The 22,997-nt window shown below is 47.2% G+C and overlaps 1 protein-coding gene across 3 annotated transcripts in view; it reads left to right on the plus strand.

Moving 5' to 3' along the window:
* Positions 1–22,997, plus strand: part of CD82 (CD82 molecule) — a 69,284-nt gene that overhangs the window by 39,336 nt on the left and 6,951 nt on the right. For all 3 annotated transcript variants that reach the window (XM_083442465.1, XM_083442466.1, XM_083442467.1), the window contains 4 exons: positions 9,128–9,200; positions 11,108–11,232; positions 12,672–12,746; positions 22,098–22,205. In XM_083442465.1, coding sequence (XP_083298591.1) covers positions 9,128–9,200; positions 11,108–11,232; positions 12,672–12,746; positions 22,098–22,205 — 381 coding nt within the window. The remainder of the gene's footprint in view (positions 1–9,127; positions 9,201–11,107; positions 11,233–12,671; positions 12,747–22,097; positions 22,206–22,997) is intronic.

The raw sequence follows: 22,997 nt of genomic DNA on the forward strand, positions 1-22,997 counted from the left end.
CTGCTGGGTGACCTTGGGCCAGTCACACTTCTCTGAAGTCTCTCAGCCTCACTCACCTCACACAGTGTTTGCTGTGGGGGAGGAAGGGAAAGGAGAATGTTAGCCGCTTTGAGACTCGCTTAGGGTAGTGATAAAACAGGATATCAAGTCCAAACTCTTCTTCTCTTCTTCTTCACACTTGCATGCTCCACCCTTAGACTTGGAGTGTTGTAGAACATACCTTTTTTCTTTCATCCAAGAGACCCTCTTCGTTCCGTATTTTCTTTCCTCTAGGGTTAAAAAGAGAAGTAGATTACACCAGACAAAATATCTTTCCTTGACAGTTATGGTGTATTCTTGGGCAGCCACCCCTCCCAACCAAATGTAAGAACCCATCACTGTGTTTCACCTTGAAGATTAAGCTGTGTGTTAGCTTGGTGCTTCTACCACTTTAGGGTGACTTCAGATCCTAAAAAAGAAAGCAGCAGCAGAGAGACTCTCATTCTGACATGTGTGAAGGGTGCCTCAAGATGCGAGTGCCGAATCCATATGAAACCTGTGCACAAGAAAGATGCACATGTTTCCCCTGGCATCTAAAGCAACGTCAGTGATATAAACTGCAATGCCTTGTTAGACGTTCTGAGATGTCCCCCATGCCCAGGTTGTGTTTAAATCATCACTAAGGTTCTTGCTTTCTCAAACAGTTGTGAATCAGAGTTCCCCTCCCTCTGCCATTCTTTCACCATGTGCCATGTAGAAACTGCAAGCAGGAAGGCTTGCCCAGATGGCACATCTGGAACTGGTTTTCAATTTGCTCTCTCCACTAGCCCCCACCCCCCAGCTACATGCTTCATTTCCATCTCCGAGCAATCGGCTTTCCAGTTAAGGCTGCCAGGGACCAAAGGTCGTGGATGGTTTTAGCATGCGGAGGAAGACTCTTTTAAGATCTAGTTCTACAGTGAGGTGGGGCTAAGTCTTTAAACACACAGTTAAAGATGCAGAACTCATTGAATACTGGTCTGGCTTCATCTTCAGAATTTGTTGGGGGACTGAGTGGGGGTGAATTGGATAGCAGAGCTAGAACTACAGGGTGCAATATGCTACCTGTTATTCCATAGCAGCATCACTTCATATTGGGTCTACAAGAGACAACGTTCCATCCATTTTTGACTGTCGGAAATGATGGCTCAGTTGGTAGAGTATGAGACTCTTAATCTCAAGGTTGTGGGTTCGAGCCCCACCTTGGGCAAAAAGATTCCTGCATTGCATGGAGTTGAAGTGGATAACCTTCGTGGTCCCTTCCAGCTTTACAATTCTATTTCTGTTGGCTCAGAGAGTATTTGTAATTATTGACCCCGTGATGTTAAAGACTGTTTCTGCCCTTTCTGAAATGGGATACAAGCAGGGGAAAGGAAGTGGCTTTATCTGCATGCTTGGGCACTTGAATTCTTCTAGCATTACTGGAGTACTTGCAGCTGGTGTTTGAGGTGGGATGTTGGTTGGCTCCCAGGGATGGAAGACATTCCAGTACGAATACTAAGGTATTTGAAGCTATGTTGCCGCAAGTTTATGGGGTCTGTGGGCCACTGCCTGGTCTGTGTGCAATCCGTTAAACTATTTTGGTGGTGCTAAATAGAGTTTCTCATTTCCCCCTTCCTTCTGTGCTTCATTGGCATCCACTAGCAAAGGGGGTGGGGGAAATGATGTGTACCATGTTTCATTCCAAGTATCTTCCTGTGGAAACAAGCGGTTGTATTCAAAGCAGTTCCTTGTGCAAGCAGAATGCATTCCACTTGCAAAGCAAGGCTTCCCCTCCTATAATAATAATAATAATAATAATAATTTATTATTTATACCCCGCCCATCTGGTTGGGTTTCCCCAGCCACTCTGGGCGGCTTCCAAAAGAATATTAAAATACTGTGATACATCAAACATTAAAAGCTCCCCTAAACAGGGCTGCCTTCAGATGTCTTCTAAAAGTCTGGTAGTTGTTGTTCTCTTTGACATCTGGTGGGAGGGCGTTCCACAGGGAGGGCGCCACTACCGAGAAGGCCCTCTGCCTGGTTCCCTGTAACTTGGCTTCTCGCAGTGAGGGAACCACCAGAAGGCTCTCAGTGCTGGACCTCAGTATCCGGGTAGAGCGATGGGGGTGGAGACGCTCCTTCAGGTATACTGGACCGAGGCCGTTTAGGGCTTTAAAGGTCAGCACCAACACTTTGAATTGTGCTCGGAAACGTACTGGGAGCCAATGTAGGTCTTTCAAGACCGGTGTTATATGGTCTCGGCGGCTGCTCCCAGTCACCAGTCTGGCTGCTGCATTCTGGATTAGTTGTAGTTTCCGGGTCACCTTCAAAGGTAGCCCCACGTAGAGCGCATTGCAGTAGTCCAAGCGGGAGATAACCAGAGCATGCACCACTCTGGCGAGGCAGTCCGCGGGCAAATAGGGTCTCAGCCTATGTACCAGATGGAGCTGGTACACAGCTGCCCTGGACACGGATTTAACCTGTGCCTCCATGGACAGCTGTGAGTCCAAAATGACTCCCAGGCTGCGCACCTGGTCCTTCAGGGGCACAGTTACCCCATTCAGGACCAGGGAATCCTCCACACCTGCCCGCCTCCTGTCCCCCAGAAACAGTACTTCTGTCTTGTCAGGATTCAATCTCAATCTGTTTGCCGCCATCCATCCTCCAACCGCCTCCAGACACTCACACAGGACCGTCACCGCCTTCACTGGTTCTGATTTGAAAGAAAGGTAGAGCTGGGTATCATCCGCATACTGATGAACACCCAGCCCAAACCTCCTGATGATCTCTCCCAGCGGCTGCATATAGATGTTGAAAAGCATGGGGGAGAGGACAGAACCCTGAGGCACCCCACAAGTGAGAGCCCAGGGGTCTGAACACTCATCCCCCACCACCACTTTCTGAACACGGCCCAGGAGGAAGGAGCGGAACCACTGTATGACAGTACCCCCAGCTCCCAGCCCCGCAAGACGGTCCAGAAGGATGTTATGGTCGATGGTATCAAACGCCGCTGAGAGATCCAGCAGAACTAGGAAACAGCTCTCACCTTTGTCCCTAGCCCGCCGGAGATCATCAACCAGTGCGACCAAGGCAGTTTCAGCCCCGTGATGAGGCCTGAATCCCGACTGGAAGGGATCCAAATGGTCCGCTTCTTCCAGGCGTGCCTGGAGTTGTTCAGCAACCACTCGCTCAATCACCTTGCCCAAGAATGGAAGATTTGAGACTGGGCGATAGTTGGCCATCGTGGCCGCATCTAAAGATGTTTTTTTTAAGAAGCGGTTTAATAACCGCCTCTTTCAGCGGGTCTGGGAAGACTCCCTCACGGAGGGAGGCATTCACCACCCCACGAAGCCCATCGCCCAGCCCTTCCCGGCTAGCTTTTATAAGCCAGGATGGGCAAGGATCCAGGAGACAGGTGGTTGGTTTCACTCGTCCAAGCAGCCTGTCCACATCCTCGGAGGTAACAGATTGGAATTGATCCCACGCAATTTGACTAGACAGGACTCTAGCACTCTCCCGCCCCGGCCCTGCTCCCACGGTGGCATCTACCTCTTCCCGAATCTGAGCGACTTTATCTGCAAAAAACTTTGCAAAATCATTGCAGGGGATCATGTGGCCCGTACTGGGCCCCGATGTAGCAGGTGGTTCCGCTAAATTGCGGACCACCTGGAAAAGTCTCCTGCTGCTGTTTTCTGCAGATGCAATAGAGGCGGTGAAGAAAGTCTTCTTCGCCGTCGCTACTGCCACTTGGTAGGCTCGACATTGAGCTCTAACCTGTGTCCGGTCAGCTTCAGAATGGGTCCTCCGCCACCGGCGCTCTAGCCGTCTCAACGATTGTTTCATTGCCCTCAGATCCGTGGAAAACCACGGGGCTGTCCGGGCTCCATGCAATCGGAGATGGCGCTTCGGAGCCAAACAGTCAATAGCCCTGGTTAACTCCACATTCCAGCGGGCCACCAGGGAATCAGCTGAAAGGCCATCAACATGGGATAAAACAACCCCTACCACTCTCTGGAAACCATTTGGATCCATTAAGTGGCGGGGGCGGACCATCCGAATCGGTCCCACCTCCCTGCAGAGGGGAAGGGTCGCGGAGAAGTCAAGTTGCACCAGGAACTGGTCTGACCATGGCACTTCTTTTGTTTCGCTTTTACTTAGTGTCAGATCACCAACATCCATGGAGGTAAACACCAGGTCCAAGGCATGTCTGCGGCTGTGGGTTGGGCCAAACTTATTCAGGGACAGCCCCATGGAGGCCATGCTTTCCACGAAGTCCCGAGCGGCCCCTTGTAAGGTCGTGTCGGCATGGATATTAAAGTCCCCTAGGACAACCAAACTAGGTGTCTCCAGGAGGACATCCGCCACGACCTGAAGCAGCTCAGGCAGGGAATCCTTGGTGCAGCGGGGAGGTCGGTACACCAGAAGGAATCCTGTACTGCCCCTATTGCCCAACTTCCAGAACATGCACTCAGAGAACTGGGTCTTCCCAATAGGACGCCTGGTGCAAACTAACCCCGCATGACTTTTATGTTCCTTTTGGGGGTTCCCACAACCCTCTGAAGTAGATTTGGGTGTGGGGTGTGCATGGGAGAGGGGGAGGGGGAGTCCCATGCATGGCGTTCCTTGGTGGAATACCATCCAGGCAGGACATGAAGGTTGGCAGTGGCCAGACCTCATCTGAATTGCAGCTTCTTCCCTGAGTGTAGTTGAAGAGGGTGAATGGGAAGAATGATTGCACTATGCAATAATTGTCCCCATTAAACTGTGCTCCTTTGGAGAGAGCAGGTGATACACACATCTCATGATAATAGAACTATGCAGATAAATAGATTTGGGCCATGTTTTGCAGTGTTTTTGACGTGTGTCGGTGTGCAGCAAACATACTTGTGAATTAGCCTTGATTTGAGACTTCAGGTGACTTGATCTGGCCCTGTCAAGAGTGCAGGTTAACTGTCTCTATAGCAACTTTTTCAGGGAAGAAGACAAAGGGCGAGAGGCACTAAAGGGAACTTAATCTGAGTGGTGGCGGCGGCGAATCTATGCATCTACAATGGGCTGCGGAAAAGCTTTGCCCTGCAGTAACCCTGCTCGCCTCCCTGTTGCCACAGCACTTCAGCAAAGTGGATATTTTCACTCTTCCTCCGATTCCAGGCTTTCCACATCCCCCTCCTCTTCCCGCTCTGCAGCCTTAAAGCCAAGTTATGTTCTTGGAGCCCTGATGAGATGGCTCTGAGCTGACAGGAGGCGGATCCAAGCTGCTTGACTTGAATAAATCCAGATCTGAGCGGCAAAGTATTTTCCCACATTTTGCACAGAAAGAAGTGGAAAGTCTCTCGAGGGAGACGGCTGGCTGAAGCAAATGGCGCTCAGAGGGGTAGATGGTTGGAATTCTCTCCCAGTAGACTTTTCTGGACTTCCTCTGGCAAGGCCACAGGTGACAGGAAGCATCTGTTCTTCAAGACTCCTCCAACCCTCCTTTGTTTCCACTACCTTTTGCCTCAGGGGAAAGAGCTGCTTTTTCTGCAGTTCCATGGCATCTGAACCTTTGGGAACCCAAAGTTCAACCTGTGCATAAATGGCAGGCCAAACAAGGTTAGGCTATTCTCACATGAATAAAACTTGGTGGCTTTTGTAATAGGATGCCCACATGGTTCCCTAACAAGCTTTCTGATTTTACCAGTGCTGGCACAAGCTCTCCCTTTGGAATAAGTTTTTTCCTAGGAGGAGCTTGCACTGCATGGAGATCTGCTCCACAGAAAACTATTCACTATGTAAACAGCTGCTACCTGGCGGTCGTAATTCACTTGCCAGAGCTAAGATAGTACAAGAGGGAAAGCAAGACTGCTGCTGCAATGTCTTACTGGCAAAGAGAACTAAATTTTAAGTATGAGCAGGTTGGTTTTATCCCTAGGCTTCTCCCCGTGTTTACTATAGCAAGGGGAGTCCATTTTACCAGTGCAACCTTATCACTGTGAGCTAACTTCACAGAGACTGCATCTTCTCCACAGCTCCCTTGGAGGCAGGTGAACTATATTGACAGTTCTTTGAACAGAACCATCACTTTTCCAGTTTGTCTGGCTTTCTGTACTTTGTAGCAACAACATGGAGGCAGTGGGAGAAAATTCCACATTTCTGCTGACAATGTTAATGATCCTTTCATGACTGATGCGAGGCTCTGACAGAATACAGTCTGTTTCACATAAGCGGGTATGATAAACATCCTGTGTACCAGATTATTCTCAAAACACTCTAAAGTTCTGGAGGAGGTTTTGAATTACTGGCCTCTAGCCAGCAAATAGGTCTGCATGCTGTGTACTGTTAGATTATTTTGTTCTTCAATGTTTACTATAGGAGCTATTTATATTCAAGTGTGCCATGGAAGTCTCACTTAATTGTTAAGTATAAAGTGTTCGGCATGCGCTTGTTTTCCTTTACTGCTGACCAGGTGGAAAGCAACCTGTAACACACAGAAGCCCTGTCTGTGAAAGTTTCATTGTGTAATAAAAATATCTGGACGTTCTAGTTGCAGAGCAGGGGGGCGGGGGACCTTTTCCACTCTGTATTTCCTTCAGGGTAACCTTCTGGGAGGGACGCGGGTGGCGCTGTGGGTTAAAGCCTCAGTGCCTAGGGCTTGCCGATCGAAAGGTTGGCAGTTCGAATCCCTGCGGCGGGGTGCACTCCCGCTGTTCGGTCCCAGTGCCTGCCAACCTAGCAGTTCGAAAGCACCCCTGGGTGCAAGTAGATAAATAGGGACCGCTTACTAGCGGGAAGGTAAACGGCGTTTCCGTGTGCGGCTCTGGCTCGCCAGATGCAGCTTTGTCACGCTGGCCACGTGACCCGGAAGTGTCTTCGGACAGCGCTGGCCCTTGGCCTCTTTGAGTGAGATGGGCGCACAACCCTAGAGTCTGTCAAGACTGGCCCGTACGGGCAGGGGTACCTTTACCTTTTAACCTTCTGGGACCCACATGCCGCTGTTGCACAGGGCCAGAGTCCAACCTGAGCAGAGCAACCAACGAAAATTTTATCTCTGTACTGCTGACTTGTTTCTCTAGCCACCCCTCTCTGTCCTCCACCCAGGCAAGCAAGAAGTATTCCAGCCAGGCAAAAGTACTTCCAGCCAGGGCAAAAGCAGGGCTGGTAAGAGATGTGGTTTGGAGATAGCAGAGTGGGAATATAGCGTGGCAAGCCAGCCAGTGTGGTGTAGTGGCTAGAGTTTGGGACTAGGAGACCAGCTTTTGAATCCTTACTCGTCCATGCAACTGAGTGACCTTGGGCCAGTCACTGCCTCTCAGTCTAGCCTTCAAGAGGTGGGCTATAAAGGTGGGCTATAAAGACAATAAATAAGAGTCTCGAAGGCCAAATAGAGGGTCTTGAAGGGGTGCATTTGCCCCACGGGCCTGAGGTTTCCTACTCCTTGTTGTAGAACTTGGGGAAAGACAAGTCCCTGCCCTGACCATTTGAGTTCAGCCTTGGTAGAGGGGTCTGCAGAGATTTTCTAGACCTATCCTCCTTGCCCCAGGTTGGCTTTGTGATTTGCTAGATCAAATCTGCATTATGGCCCTGAGATTATTGTCCCATTCTCATCCGAGGATGAGGGCTGCCAGTTGGCTCCCACTGACGGAACACTGTTGGACTGCGACATGTTTGCAGCTTGCTTGCCAACTGATGGCTCTGTGCCTTAGGTTTTGCTGCCATATGACTGTAGCACGACTCGTGGCTTCACTTAATTCTGGTTTGTAGGCAAATTTTTAGCCTGCGTGTTTATCACAGGAGGATGCACAGCAGAACAGGCTTCCTGTTTCTTTATTAAAGTGTGATCATACGTAAAAAAAAGAAAAAGGTCTGATACAAGCCCTTATTCAGCTGTTTCCTTGCATTCTTTCTGCTTATGCCAAGACACACTGGTCCTATTGTGCTCTTCGCTACAGGCATCCTAACAGGGGTCTTGGTGGCATGTTAGCAGCAGAAATAGATGTTATAATACACCTTAACCTGAGTGGTATGGCAAGCTACCTTCCAATTATTCTGCCTTTTTAAAAGCAGCTGTCTCTGGCAAGTCGGACTGGGACCTTCTGCTTCTTACTTCATGTGGAGGCCTGCATGATTGAGTGCTCCTCTCCAACTGTGTTTTAGCCTAGCCTTCTCCCTGACATTTAGCTCTCTATGCGGAGTGATTTTAGTTTATTTTTTGGTATGGAAAAACATTCAATCTTGTCAGACCCCACAGTCAGTTTGAAGCAATAAACCTTAGGCAGGTTAACCACTTCAGTGGGAATGATGTCCAGGTTGCTAGCTTTCGAGCCATCCTTTTTAAGATAGCTTTTATGAATTTTATGAAATAAATAAAAACCATTGAAGCGGTGTTTTGAAGACTGCTTAGTTTAGCTCTTTTGTCTTTCCACTTTGCTTGACTTGTGATGACAAAGCAAAATAAAAACAAACAAACCAGGCTATATAATACCGATAACTTGCTTTTTGTTCTAAATTAACTGTAGCAAAGATGCTTGGTGCTTTGTTTTAAGTAGACCATTCTTTGTTCTAGACAACTCATGCCTAACATATATACTATGAGCGAATCTGCTGTGTGCTGGCAGGACTCTTAACACTGTTTAGAAATGGGGGACTTAAAAGAACTGCTGTTTGATGGTGGGGGACCTGGCTACCCAGATGTTGGACTCCAATTCCTACCAGCCCCAGCCAGCATGACCAGTGGTGACAGATGATGAGCCCATCAACATCTGGAGAGCCACAGATTCCCCACCACTGCTTTAGTTTGATTGACAGCTTCACATAGCTCGAGGCTCCTGAATTACTTATATCGAGCTGGAAACTACTGTAAGTTGGAGGTAGATAGTATTTCAGTAATGGATAGGAGGAAATACCCAGAAAAATAGAAGTGGGTAAAACTTGTTAGCTTAAATACTAGGCCCAGCTGGGATGGATTTTATCTTTGTACTTTGCTCATAGAAGCATCAATGTGACCCTTTCAGAAAAAATATGTTTGTACTAGAGGGAACTTGTGCTATTGCATAAAGTGCTTTTGAAGATTCTTCTAGTGTAAAAGTAGCATAAGAAATACACCTTTTGTACAATCTGTTTTCAGTAACCAAAACTTGTTTTCCAGATCTTGGGTGCTGTGATCCTGGGCTTCGGAATATGGATTTTGGTTGACAAGAATAGCTTCATTTCAGTTTTGCGTAAGATTGCTTTTCTTATCTTTGCATTTGTTCCTTGGGTGTTTATCTGTCAAGAGAGAACACCATGTTGTGCTTACTAAATTGTAAAGGGAAGCCCATCTGAACAGCAGCCCCCCTTCAGATCATAGTCCAAAGCAAAGGTGGCTTCCTGCTAGATTTAGAAGAGCTTTCTATTGCTAATCAGCCTTTTCTTTCTTGGAAGGCTATGTCAGGTCAGACAGAAAGCATAAGCCTTAAAGTTCTCCAAGGCTTGGTAACTTTGGTTCACCTCAGCAAAAGTCTGAGGGGCAGATTTGGTAAAGGGGAACTGCCAAGCTAATGTATTTCCTTAAAAAAGAAACTCCCTGTGCAGTTGTGCATGCTATTTCCACTTTCCATGTTCTTTATCTGGGTCAGTGCTGCAGTGTTACTCACAAGGGAGAAATAACAAGAAAGGGCTATGCTGAAAAGTGTGTTTTAAACCAAGTTCCCCCCCTTTTTAAAACAAATGCTTGCAGCCATTTTTAGACTGCAGAAGCAGTTGAGGCTTTGCCTTGTGACCCAGTTTTCTCCCTGTGGTCTAGAACCAAAACTAATAGCTGTATGAACTGAGCAGCTCAAAAGGAGTCTTGCCCACACTGAGCCTATGGACTGATTTTGCTTGCCAAGGACTTGAAGTATTCTGTATACGGGCTCCTTTCCTGCCCCCAGCCCTCTTCCTTTCTTGCTTGTAATCTCACTGCATGTATGCAGTATTTTTTCTGCTTCCTTCCTTGAGATCCCAGATGAAGCCCTTTCCCCTCCCTTTTCTCATTTCTTTCCCCCCTCTTTTTATTTTTTTATTTTTGCTTTGGTAACCTTAACAAAGTCTGGGAAGGAACTTTACACAGCAGGGCATTCCAATCCATTGCCAGAGAGGCCTCCCCCCCCCCAACCCTTGTGCTTATCTGGCTTTTTTCCCAGAAACGAGGAAAAAGATGGCGCAAGAGGGAATATAAACTGTGAGCCTTTTGCCAACAAGGTTTGAGGAGCTTTCCTCCAAAATCCAAGACGTGCTGCAGGCTGTAGACTGAGCCCAGGCTGTGCCTTTCTGCTACAGTCTCTTTTTTCCAAGGCTTTGTCTCAGTGCCTATCTATACCAGCGTTCACCAAGGTGGAGCCCTCTAGGTGTTTTTTGGACTACGGCTTCCAGTGTCCCTGGCCAGTGACCATGATGACTGGGGCTGATTGGAATTGGAGTCCGGCAACATCTGAAGGGCACACCATTGACAACCCCTGCCCTGTACATTTGGAAAGGCAGCCAAGTTGGGTCCATCAAATGAGTTAGTTGCCACTGCCCCATGTGAGAAGTTTTGCATAACTATCAGTGGAAGTGTCTTGTGATCCCACAGTAAGATGCAACATGCAAACTCTCTCACACCCCACCCAGTAAGCTAATATTAATGCCACCAGCACTGCTGTTTGGCAAGTTCCCTTTCCTTACCTTTTTAAGGGTGTTTGCTTTGTTAGAGGGGGATAACTGGGGTTTGGTGGCTGCATAGTAGAAGATGTGCATCCTTCAAAGGCCAATTCTACCTTGCAACTTGGCGGTTGTCTCAGAGGAACCTTTTGGGAGCAGCTAACTAGACTCTGGGGGTAGAGCGAACAGAGACAGGATAAAGTCTTCTTTTGTGCGCCTCTTGCTTGCCTAGTCATCGGTTCCTATTATGCAGCCTTCTCTCCTTCATTGCCCCACTTCAATTCTCTGACTGCCTATTTGTGGATCCCTCCATCACAAGCAACCTTCACGTGGCCTTTGATTATCTAGGCCTGAAGTTCTTAGCTCTCTGAAGCGCATGTGGCTCTGAGCAGTCTTGTTTTTCTGGAGCTAACCAACGTTAAAAGAATCCTCCTTCACTTTGTGTCCATTTCTCTTCTGGTTTCCACAGAGACCTCATCGTCATCGCTGAAGATTGGGGCGTACATTCTCATTGGAGTCGGTGCTGTGACCATGTTGATGGGGTTCCTGGGCTGCATTGGAGCAGTCAATGAGATCCGCTGTCTCTTGGGTCTGGTGAGTGAAAAGAGATAAATGCTACTTTAAGTGACGTGCTGGTACTGCCTGAGGGCTGCAGTTGAACTAGAGACCAAGGCATGCCGGAATATCGACTACAGTTGATAGAGAAGTACAGTACTTCGGAATTCTAAGCGAGACATTCCTGCCTTCACAGAAAACTGAGGCATCTAGAGAAGGGCCTCCAAAGTTAAGCAGGTGGCAACTTTAGTCTCTTTGGCTGTCCTGTCCTGTCCCTTTCCCAGGGAAAACACACCTGATGCCTGTTATGCTTCTTTGATGTCCATGCAAAGCCCTTTTCAGACAAGGAATAGTGATTGCCAGCTCCTTCATTTGATTATCATGTTGTTATTTTGTTGGATAAGGTGGTGGTTTCTTTTAAAAATAAATCAGTAACCTATAATTAATCTAAATAAGGACATAATGAAGATGGAATGATATTGGGTTGCTAATAGGTAAAAAAATAGGTGTGACCAGGTTTTTGAATATTGGTGTGTGTGTGTGTGTGTGTGTGTGTGAGAGAGAGAGAGAGAGAGAGAGAGAGAGAGAGAGATGCATGGGTGTGAAATAATTTGTGTGTATACATATGTGTGTATAAATATTTATCACCCCAGGTTTCAGTTTGCACTTGCCATTATGGGAGCTTTTCTCCCTTGTAGGTGAGGAAAATTATGGGTGGGATTAACCCAAGAAGCCTTGTCAGTGGAAGCTCTGTGCAAGGACTTCCGCTGTGCAGTGGGCTTCCCCCCTTCTCCTACTGTGATTCTGCCCCCCCTCCCATGCCCCTCAGTTGGCTCTGGAAGTGGGGGGACGGGAGAGTCCCCAGAACAGGCTTAGACAAATGAAGTTTCTGTAATAGTGTATTGTTGAATTCTACTATTTATTTTTGATTCTCATATGTATCATGAAATCCAAGTGTTACACGAGACCTTTCCTGAATCTTCTGGGGTGCTCTGAGCCCCAATAGTTGTCTCGACATATGTTGTCCTTTGTATGCTGTACTCAGTCTGGCAGCTGAACTGTCTTCCTTTTTTGCATCGTGAAAAGTGATACTCCTGTATATCGGGCGAAGCTTCTGAGCTATGCGACAATGAGTACCAGGCAGGTAGGGGGAGACTCTTGAACTGCTTCCAACTTGGGCAACTACCCTGTGTACACCTGGGCCAAGTTCTTGTTGGAACACTTGGAAGGAGCCAATTTATGAGCTTATTGCACTTGAAGAGTAGGCAAAAATGGGGGAAAATGTTTTTATTGGCTGTGTTGCATGGGAAATAACTGTATGCACTCCTAAAAAGAAAACAGACTATCTCAAAAACTCTTTCTTCTTAGGCCCGACTCTGTTCCATAGGCTGTCCCCTGAAGAGCTTTTCCTGAGGTTGCTGTCTATAGTAATGACCATGCCAAACACCAAGTAATGTTGTGCTATTTCTTTTTTTCAGTACTTCACCTGCCTGTTGTTGATCCTCATAGCCCAGATAGCTGCTGGCGTGCTCATCTACCTCCAGCGGGATAGAGTAAGTGACTCCTTTCCTCTCCCACCTGCTTTCTTCCATGGAAACTGTGCTTTCACCATCTGCTCCTGGTTTCTGATGCAGAACTTAGCTTTACCATTCCTCTCTGGGAAAATTCTTAAATCTAGCTCTTGTAGATTTAAGAGCTAGTCCTTGGGCAAATGACTAGCCCAAGGTCACATTTCCTTTCAAAATATTTCTCTTGATTGTTGTGTTCCCACACATACAATATCATGAGGTCGAGCTAAACAAAACATACGCCTGGATAGCTCAGTTGGTTAGAGCATGGTGCTGATAACGCCAACATTGCAGGTTTCATCCCCATATGGGACAGCTTAATATTCCTGCATCGCAGTGGGTTGGACTGGGTGGTCTTCTGCAATTCTATGATTCTATATACAAAAGCAGATGGTTTATGCCAAATGAACACAGAAGGCAGAATAAAATGCTTCACTAGTGGACTTCTGCTAGCACCATGGACTTCACCTTTCTTCCTCCTTGGGGGCAGATCTGGGGAACTGGAGGAGAGTGTGCAGGTCAGCACTGGATACAACCCATAGCATTTATTGCATATTTCAGGGGTATAGGATGGCTTGTGTTGAATTTGCTTTTCGCTGTTAACATAATTTGGTTGTGAAGAGTCTAGAAAATAAATTAATTGCTCAAAGGGCAACTCCTAAAACTGGGGTGCAGTCTACTTTGGGGTTTTTTTTTAGAAGGCTGGGAAATTCTATTTTTTTAAAAAATAATATTTATTAGAAGTTTAACAATTACAGAAAAAAGGGGGGAAAACAACAATCAAAGGTTTAATACACAATACATCAAAAATAAAAACAAAAACAAAAAAATACATCTAAACAACAGAAAAAACAAAAACATTTAAAAACACATCTGTCAGGGGTTCAGGAGCAGAGTCACAGGAGAGGGAAGAAACGGAGAGCGAGGGGGAGGAGTCGGAAGGAAATGTCAGCGGCGACAGTAGTCCGAGGTCTCTGAGTCTCTCCAGTGACTCGGAGGATTCACAGAAAGGGGCCCCCATGGTCAGGGCAAGGGGAGAGCCCAGGGGGACACCTCGGGAAGGAGGGGACTCAGGGAGTAGCAGCTGGAAATCCGGGCCAGCGTCCCCCCCAGAGTGCAGTAGGGGGGAGGAGTCCAAGGCATCGGGATCAGGGAGCGCGCAGGCAGAGGGAGAACGTGAGGCAGGACTGACCACACCCTCGTCAGGGAGCGAGGAAACGGTCACCCGGAAAGTAAAACGCGCGCGCGCGCCAAGTTCAAATGTACAGGAGGGCGGCAAGGTGGGCAGCCCGGGTAGGGAGCCAGGTCCTAAAGCCCGCCGAAGAGAGGGGGAGGAGTCAGAGGGGTCAAGCTCTGCGTCGGAAGAGTCCAGGAGGAATGAGACCCCGGGGGGTAGTAAGACCCAGAGGAAGAGAGAGAGAAGGAAGAGGTGGAGTAAGATTAGAGTATTAAACTGGTGCACAGGGGGTGGAGATCCAGACAGAGCTTCGCCGGTCTAAAGTCCAGACGTAGGGCTGGGACGCTAAGACTTGTAAATGGAGACTATTCTTCAATAAAGACTTTGATACTGTCAGAGCTGGCTCCGGGTCCCAGCTCACCAAGGACCAACGCTAGCCGATCGTACAGTATCAAAGTCTTTATTGAAGAATAGTCTCCATTTACAAGTCTTAGCGTCCCAGCCCTACGTCTGGACTTTAGACCGGCGAAGCTCTGTCTGGATCTCCACCCCCTGTGCACCAGTTTAATACTCTAATCTTACTCCACCTCTTCCTTCTCTCTCTCTTCCTCTGGGTCTTACTACCCCCCGGGGTCTCATTCCTCCTGGACTCTTCCGACGCAGAGCTTGACCCCTCTGACTCCTCCCCCTCTCTTCGGCGGGCTTTAGGACCTGGCTCCCTACCCGGGCTGCCCACCTTGCCGCCCTCCTGTACATTTGAACTTGGCGCGCGCGCGCGTTTTACTTTCCGGGTGACCGTTTCCTCGCTCCCTGACGAGGGTGTGGTCAGTCCTGCCTCACGTTCTCCCTCTGCCTGCGCGCTCCCTGATCCCGATGCCTTGGACTCCTCCCCCCTACTGCACTCTGGGGGGGACGCTGGCCCGGATTTCCAGCTGCTACTCCCTGAGTCCCCTCCTTCCCGAGGTGTCCCCCTGGGCTCTCCCCTTGCCCTGACCATGGGGGCCCCTTTCTGTGAATCCTCCGAGTCACTGGAGAGACTCAGAGACCTCGGACTACTGTCGCCGCTGACATTTCCTTCCGACTCCTCCCCCTCGCTCTCCGTTTCTTCCCTCTCCTGTGACTCTGCTCCTGAACCCCTGACAACATCCAATATTTCCATATCTTTACCTTTCATTTACTTGTTTCCTCGACCTCCTCACGCTTCCCTTTTTTGTATTCTAGTTCAATTTAGCTATTTCAGCAAATCCTTTCCTGCTTTCTCAATTTTTTGTTTTATAATTTATCTTAACACAATCTAACTTTAAATTTTCCACTTTGGCCCATTAACAATCAGTTTCTACTTAATTCTTTATAACATTTCTGCTAAAACCATATAACTTCATTCCAGCATTCTTCTAACATTCATTAATTTTGCAGTATTTCTGGAAATTCTAAACCCTTATTCCCTGCTGACACATTATGCCATGCAGAATTGGTGCTCAGTAGTAGCCTCCTGCTTCAGAAGTGGTGGCACATTTTTTTAGAATCTGGGTGAGAACCAATGTAAATAAAACTGGCATGATTTAATTTTGGGGTAGAGGAGCTCTGATCCTGTGCTGGTGATTGAATACAAACTCCCAACCGCTCCAGACAGCATGGCCGATGGTCAGAGTTTATGATAGTTCTAATCCAGCAACATCTGGAAGGCCACCAGTTCCTGGTCCATAGCCTATTTAAAAATGAAATAGCAGCTGGGAGAAAGTTACTTTAACCACTTCCCCGTTTGAGTGCTTCCTCTTAGGTGCATGTGTTCCAACTGTGTCTATAAACCTGGAAAAGCCCCTATTTGCCAGCTGTCATGCATGGCACACCCCACTCCTTGTTTCGTTGCTATTTTAGTGTTCTAGAGCTACCACTGGTGGCCTTCAAAGGCTAAATTCTTAACTATTTTGTGTTTTTAATACTGTGAACTGCCCTGTGATCTTCAGATTATAGGAATGGTAAATAAATTTAATAAATAACCGTAATAAAATTCTGAAAGGGTAGGGTTGCCCAGACATGCCATTTTATTTATTTCATTCTGATATGTGGATAGGCTGCCACTTCACACCTGCAGCTGTGTTTATTTCTGAGCTGTATTTTGAGACAAAGATGTAATTCTAGTATATAGTTTACCAAAAGGACCAGCACTGTTTTAGCTTTGGAACCAATGCAGAATAGGCCAATACTAATCATATGAATGCAGCATGTGGACTAGAACTTTTCTGGGTGGTGGTGTGTGTGTGAAAGAGAAAGTGGGCTCTTTGCCATCCTTGGTATGAGAATTGGGACATTTCCTTTGTATAGTGTGGGTCTGAAGCAGGGTGGTAAAAATTATGTAAAATTTGGCTTTCCATAATTGCCAAATTGACATGCTTGAGCCCCTTCCTACAGTTAGTGCCAAACCGGATAGAGTAAAGCCTTTTCTGCTTGTATGGAATTTTTTAAAATGTCTCCTCTGTGACCTTTTAATGATCTCCTGCAGTGGTTGAACCTGTTCTGTGCTTTTAACTGGCTGTTTTACATTGTAAAATAGCCAGTTAAAACTGCATAACCAGCTCAACAACAATATTCAGGATCTCGTCTCCTGCAACCTCTTTCACTTCAGCTGAGGTTGCTGTTGTGCTAAGAGAAAAAGTCTGCAAGAGATCTTTCCCCTGATGCCAAAGAAAAAGACCCCTGGCTTGGTATAATGTATAAAGATTGCAAAGCCACCTCCTTCCTTCTTCAGGCCTGTTATTCCATGAAGCTCCAGCAATTTTTTTCTCCAGAACTCTTCTGCTGCTACCAGTCTTTGATTGAGGGTTTTTTTTTGTTCCCTCATAGTCTGGTTTTCTGAGGTATTTTTCTCCCTTTGATGCTGTAGATGTTTTGGGTTTGGCTTGTCATATTTTCCTCCACATTATAAAGATGGAGGCCTCTGTGTGGAGAAGTTGCTGCAGGGTTGCTCTAGCAACAGAGGTTGGTCCCGAAGCCTCATTTTTCTTCTGCTTCATAATGGTGGGGAGGCATCTTTGGAAACATCACAGAACTCTTCTTGGCAGGAAGAGTCTGGCACACCAGTCTCCTCTCCCCTCGTGTTGTTTGATAAAGGTGGGCCTACTTCCAGCTAGAATCTGGCTGCCAGGAGGCAAAGCCGGCAGGCCTCCATCTTCTCCCTCTCTCATCCAGTGGTCTGAGCCACAATGTTGCATAGCTGAGTGTTTTATTTTGTGCAAAGGAGAACTTTCTCTTGGTTAAATTCTAGCTTTCATATGTGTCCTGGAGCCATGTAACTACCAGTGCAATTTTGCAGGTGGGATTCAGTTGCATAACAGCAAATTCAGGTTCTGCAATTGAAAGTGGATTTGCAGCTCTTGTGCAACAAGCGCTCTTTCTCTCCTCGGACTTTTTGCCGGAAGGAAAGTGGCAAGAAAACGCCCTGGCAAGTGTTGGGGAGGGTAATTGCTTGAAGCAAGGTCTTATGGGCTCAATAAACAGGTTATCTGGAAGTAAACCAGGCCTACCCAGTATACGCCGCTCCTGTCAGGAATTCCTGTTGCACTTGGGTCCTTCTTCCAGACTTCTCATAGGCATCTGGTTAGTCACAGCTCATGGTTAGTCATGATCTCACTTTCAGTCCAGATGATGCTGGACTTCAGTTCCTAGTAGCTCCAGCAAACATGAGCCATGGCCAGGGAAGATGGGAGCTGGAGTACAGCAGTGTCTGAGGACGCCATGTTGACTACCCCATTAGACTGACTGAGGCAGATTATAGGGGCAAGAAGGACAGAACTGGGTGTACCACATGGTCTGCACATCTTATGTTGGCCCACTGTCCTCAGGTGCATTGGAGGATGCTGTCTCACCGCCTGTGTTGAAGTACGACTCTCTGTCCATACAACTGGCTTCTGTCAATGGAATGGGGACAGGGTGCCATCTTTGCCTCAGGTAGCAAAATGTCTTAGACCAGCCCTGCCTTTGCCTTGCCTCTTCTCAAAGATACTTTCCCCTCAACTCTCATTTACTTTGGGCCAAGCAAGGCATGGTATTAAAATGCACGTCTGCATTTAATGTGCACTATATGGAAATTATTGGGAGCCCACTCAGGCAGAAACGGGGGGTGGAAGAGCCTCTGTTTCTGGAATTTGACTTGCAGTCAGTGAGGTAGTACTAAATGGAAACTTTTGACCTCTCTTGCTTTTCCATGGTATGTATGCAAACTCTCATCAAGGGGAAATTGTGAAACATTTCATTGTTCCTGTCTGATCTCATAACTGGGGCTGCCAGACAGTAACTCAGACGCCTGTACCATACATAGCTCGGGACGTGAGCTTGTGCTTCACCTACTTGACACTTGCTGGGCTCGTGCCTCAGGAGTCCTCCCCAGTGATTCAGTGACACAAACGGGCCAAAGAAAAGCTGGCTGACTTCTTCTTCCAAAACCTCCAGCTGTTGGCAGTACCCTGTAGAAACTCTGTACTAGAAGGAAGGGCTTGCTCTCAGTTGCTGTCCCTTCCTGTATATTCTTGACCAAGATCAACCTCCTGTGACAAGCAGGTACCCTTTTTTAGGGTTAGAATATACACCGTTAGCATGACTGTGTTCTTTGTGCCATTGGACCAGTCAGGTGTTCCCACTCTGCTCTCAAGATTAGGTCTGTGCTTTCCTCCCCTTTTTGGTTTCTGTTCCCTCGCGTCTCCTTTCTTTGCTCCACATCCCACACAGATCCACACTTGTGACCCTTCACTCTTTCAAAGCTGTCCTCTGAATAGTATCCTGCTGAGGGTGACACACACAAAACCCCGAGATGTCATGCACATTTCTTGCTGTGACATCTTGTCCCAGTGGAAATTGCAAATATGCAAATGGAGGGAAGAGGGGAACCTGTGGTCATGAAGCTCAGTGATGCAACACACCAAGCCATTGTTCAGGTGGAACGTCCTTGTGTTTTGTTAGGTGGCTGTGGATTCATTTTTTTAACAGATTAAGTGTGGGCTCAACATGCTAATAATCTGATTTAATACGCAGGCTATTTTTAATAAGAGATGAATGTTATTTTCTTTTTTAAAATAAATGTTTTATACTGTATCACACACAGAAGCAACTAGTGCAAAAGATATGCTTGTGTGTGTGACTGTGTTATTTGGGGGAAGACATTGAATTCCTTTGTGGCCTGTTCTTTTTTGGAGAGGAAAAGGCTGGATGCATTTGGAAGTCATGTCATCTTCTTAACCAGGAATGGCTTTTGGAGAGGGGGGTGCGGAGCTACAGACTGTAGTTGCATGACAAGGAAAAGGCACAGTACACAAACATGGGCATTAAACTAATCCATGCATTTCTAATCTCATTCACACATGACACTAAAAAGTGATTCTGGGGCTAAGGTCTGGTGAGCCCACACCTAGGCAAAGGGTACAGAGCATCATGCCCACATCATTTGGGTGGGAAAGCATCACTTGCCAACGACAATCTTGAAACTCGGACCTTTTCGGTTTTCCACATTTTGAGTCTGTAGCATGTAAAAGCGGTCTTCTCTTTTTAACACAGCAGAGGGGAGGGACAATGAAAACCCACAGGCTCCTTGCCTTCGTGCCATCTATGACTGAGGACAAAGGCAGCCAGGACCAATTGCATTAGCGGCAGGAACCAGGTCAAGTTGCTTTCCTGCTCATCCCTCCTTTCCTCCCCGGGAGGAGTTGGGGCGAGAGGCAGAGAGCTTGGCCATGTAAACTGAGTAACAGAGGGCCAGACGTCAGCTGGGAGTGATTGTATGATGCTCTTCCATCTGACTGCATGGCCAGGAGGAATATATGAGCAGATGCAGCCTCCTTCGGAGCGGCTTTGCTCGGAGGCAGTCTGTATGCAGCCACCACTGAGAACAGCCTTGCTCGGTTGTATGTCTGAGGAGAGTGCGAGCTTCATTGGGGCTGAGCGGGGCTGCCATATGGAGATCTATTTGACTGGCTGCCCTGTGGAAATTTGACCTAGTTCTGAAAGCCCATTACAAATGCTTCAAGTGCCAGCTTTGTCCCCAGCGTGACACTCTCGAGCTTGTGCAGTCGAGTGCTGGGTACTTTGTGCTTGCAGAATTCGGAAGAGGAGCTTTATTTAAAATAGCTTGACAGGGACAGGCTGGCAGTGTGGTTTAGCGCAGTAACTGGGCCATCCCGCTTAAGTGAGCTCATGAACTGGTGCAAGCTGCAGTCAGAGAGATCTCCCGCTTTACTGGCCTAGACAGGCACAGTAATCAGATCTGGGGGGGAAGAAACCTGTGACCCAGTTGCATTGCTGTCAGAGGGAATTTGCTTCATTTGCAGATCTGGAGGTTCACTAATACACATCTATTGATCATCTATCTGTCTATCATCTATCATCTATCTATTTTTATTGACTTATAGAAATGTGTACAAACTTACACAAAACCATACAAACAACAACAAAACCATACACAGAGCATATTCAATGTAAAAAACAAAATAAAGAGATGCAGTTACATATGGCCACATTTTTAAGATGAATTTATATAGCCCAACCACAATGAGGAGTGAGTCATGGGAGGGGCACGTCTATGACTCTCCCTATTTATATAATAAAAATATGGGTACCAGTGTGCGTCAAAAATGTCTCATTTGGCTTTGCTCCAGACTACACGTTTATGTCTGACCAGGCGTTCAGATAAAGCAATGTTCCATATATTAGTAAATAATGCCTCCCACATAGGAAGCTTTGATGATTTCTTGTATTGGGCTATTGCCAGTTTGGCTGACAATAGTAACATAAGCATTAGGCTTTCTTAAGTTGCAGGAAAATTGACATTGTTCTCTAAAGAAAGAAGGGCTATGGAGGCAAATGCTGCTCTCATTGAAAAAAAACAGCTTCAGAATGGCTGAATCTCCTCACAATTCCACCACTAATATGCTAATTTTGAGTTAACATCCTCTGGGAGGATCCTGACCTGAACTGGTCTCCTATAGCTATGATACTTATGGCAGAAGTATCACCAAGGGTGGTGAGCCCTGGGAGTGGGGGGATGAGAGGTGGAGTGCAAAAAATGAGAGTTGAGCAGAAGCTGAGGCAGCCAACTGACCACTCTCTCTACAGAGCCTTCCCTCAGGAAAGGAGGGGGGAGGGGGAGGATGTTTGTAGGTGCTTGACCCAGTATGGTGCCCACCCATCCCTTCAGAAAATGATGATTTGTCTGAAGAGGAGATGATCTAGGGACTTAGCCAGTCCATCCAGAAGCCATACATCCTTGCTTCTTATGAAGCTCTGGACTGTGTATAGTGGTACCTCGGGTTACATACGCTTCAGGTTACAGACTCTGCTAACCCAGAAATAGGACCTCGGGTTAAGAACTTTGCTTCAGGATGAGAACAGAAATCGCGGGGTAGCGTCGGGAGGCCCCATTACCTCGGGTTACAGCCGCTTCAGGTTTCCTTTTTCTTTTTGGTTACAAACCGCCAAAACCCGGAAGTACTGGAGCAGGTTACTTCCAGGTTTCGGCGGTCGCACATGCGCAGAAGCACAAATCGCAACCCGTGCATGTGCAGACGCGGGCTGCGAATGTGCAACCCACACGGTTCACGTTTGCAACCTACATGTTTAGAAAGGTTGCCGTTTTATAAATTGGTTGTGCCTTTTAGGTGAACCTAATACTGTATGCTGGGCATGGGTGGTGCTGTGGTCTAAACCACTGAGCCTCTTGGGCTTGCCGATCGGAAGGTCAGCAGTTCAAATCCATACGACTGGGTGAGCTCCCATTGCTCTGCCCCAGCTCCTGCCAACCTAGCAGTTCGAAAGCACACCAGTGCGAGTAGATAAATAGGTACCACTGTGGTAGGAACAGCATTTCTGTGCGCTCTGGCTTCCGTCATGGTGTCCCGTTGCACCAGAAGTGGTTTAGCCATGCTGGCCACGTGACCCAGAAAGCTGTCTGTGGACAAACGCCAGCTCTCTCAGCCTGAAAGCGAGATGAGCGCCGCAACCCCATAGTCGCCTTTGACTGGACGTAACTGTCCAGGGATCCTTTACCTTTACCTTTAATACTGTATGGTAGCCTGCATGTGTTCAACATGGGCTAAATGACATTTTGAAATCTGTCGGACAAAGAGTGAGTGATCAATACTTAACCCCCCCCCCTCTTTTTTTTTATTCACCAGCTCAGGAAAGAACTGGATATGATTGCTGGCAACCTCATTCAGAATTACAATCCCTATGACGACAAGAATAGGACCCTTGAGAATGCGTGGGACTATGTCCAGTTGCAGGTGAGTGGTCATGCAAGAGTTGATCAGACAAGGGGGAAAGGCTGGCTAATATTCAGTACGCAAGCAAGAGCCACTTCACTCAGGAGTTATTTTACATGGGCTTGGGGGGGGGGGTGAGGGAGAGAAAGGTGTTTGCACGGAACACGAAACCATGGTTTATTTTAACCAGTGCTATTTTTCTAGAAAAAGATGTGCTGGAACTCACCATGAACGCCTCCCTCGTTCTCTTATAATGGCAATGGCGCCCACCTGAGAGGTGCCGGAACTGAGTTCTGGCGAGTTTAGGCTGAAAAACCCCTGATTTTAACCGTGGTTTGTTCAACAAATCAAGTGTTGTCTCACACAATGGACAAGGAAGCTTTGGCTTTGCTTTGGACCACATGCCACTGAGCTTCCAGCCCCAGAAACTTGTGATTGCATGAAGCTATGACTATTGAATGTGTGACTGCCATGGTTTGCATACTCATAATGACTCACTTTGAGCCACCTTGGCTTTGCGAATGATGGCAGCAATCTGCGCCTCCAGCTGACTGGCATGTGTTGTCCCCAGATCAATATTAAGTGACACACATGTGAAGCAGGTGTGTGTGTGTGTGTGTGTGTGTGTGTGTTGCTGAAGACAGAACTTTCCTGGTATGTGATTTAATTCCATGGAATATTTCTAGATGCAGTGGAGTTACAAGTGTGTGTTGTGTGTGTGTCCGCGCACACGCTCGTTATTTTAAAGCAAATCCTTTCAGGAATCTTGAAACTCTTTTCCCCCTTTCAAATATTATATAAATAGCTCAACCT

Source organism: Podarcis tiliguerta, assembly GCF_965153285.1.
Source record: "Podarcis tiliguerta genome assembly, chromosome: 1".
NCBI classification, from domain to species: Eukaryota; Metazoa; Chordata; class Lepidosauria; order Squamata; family Lacertidae; genus Podarcis; species Podarcis tiliguerta.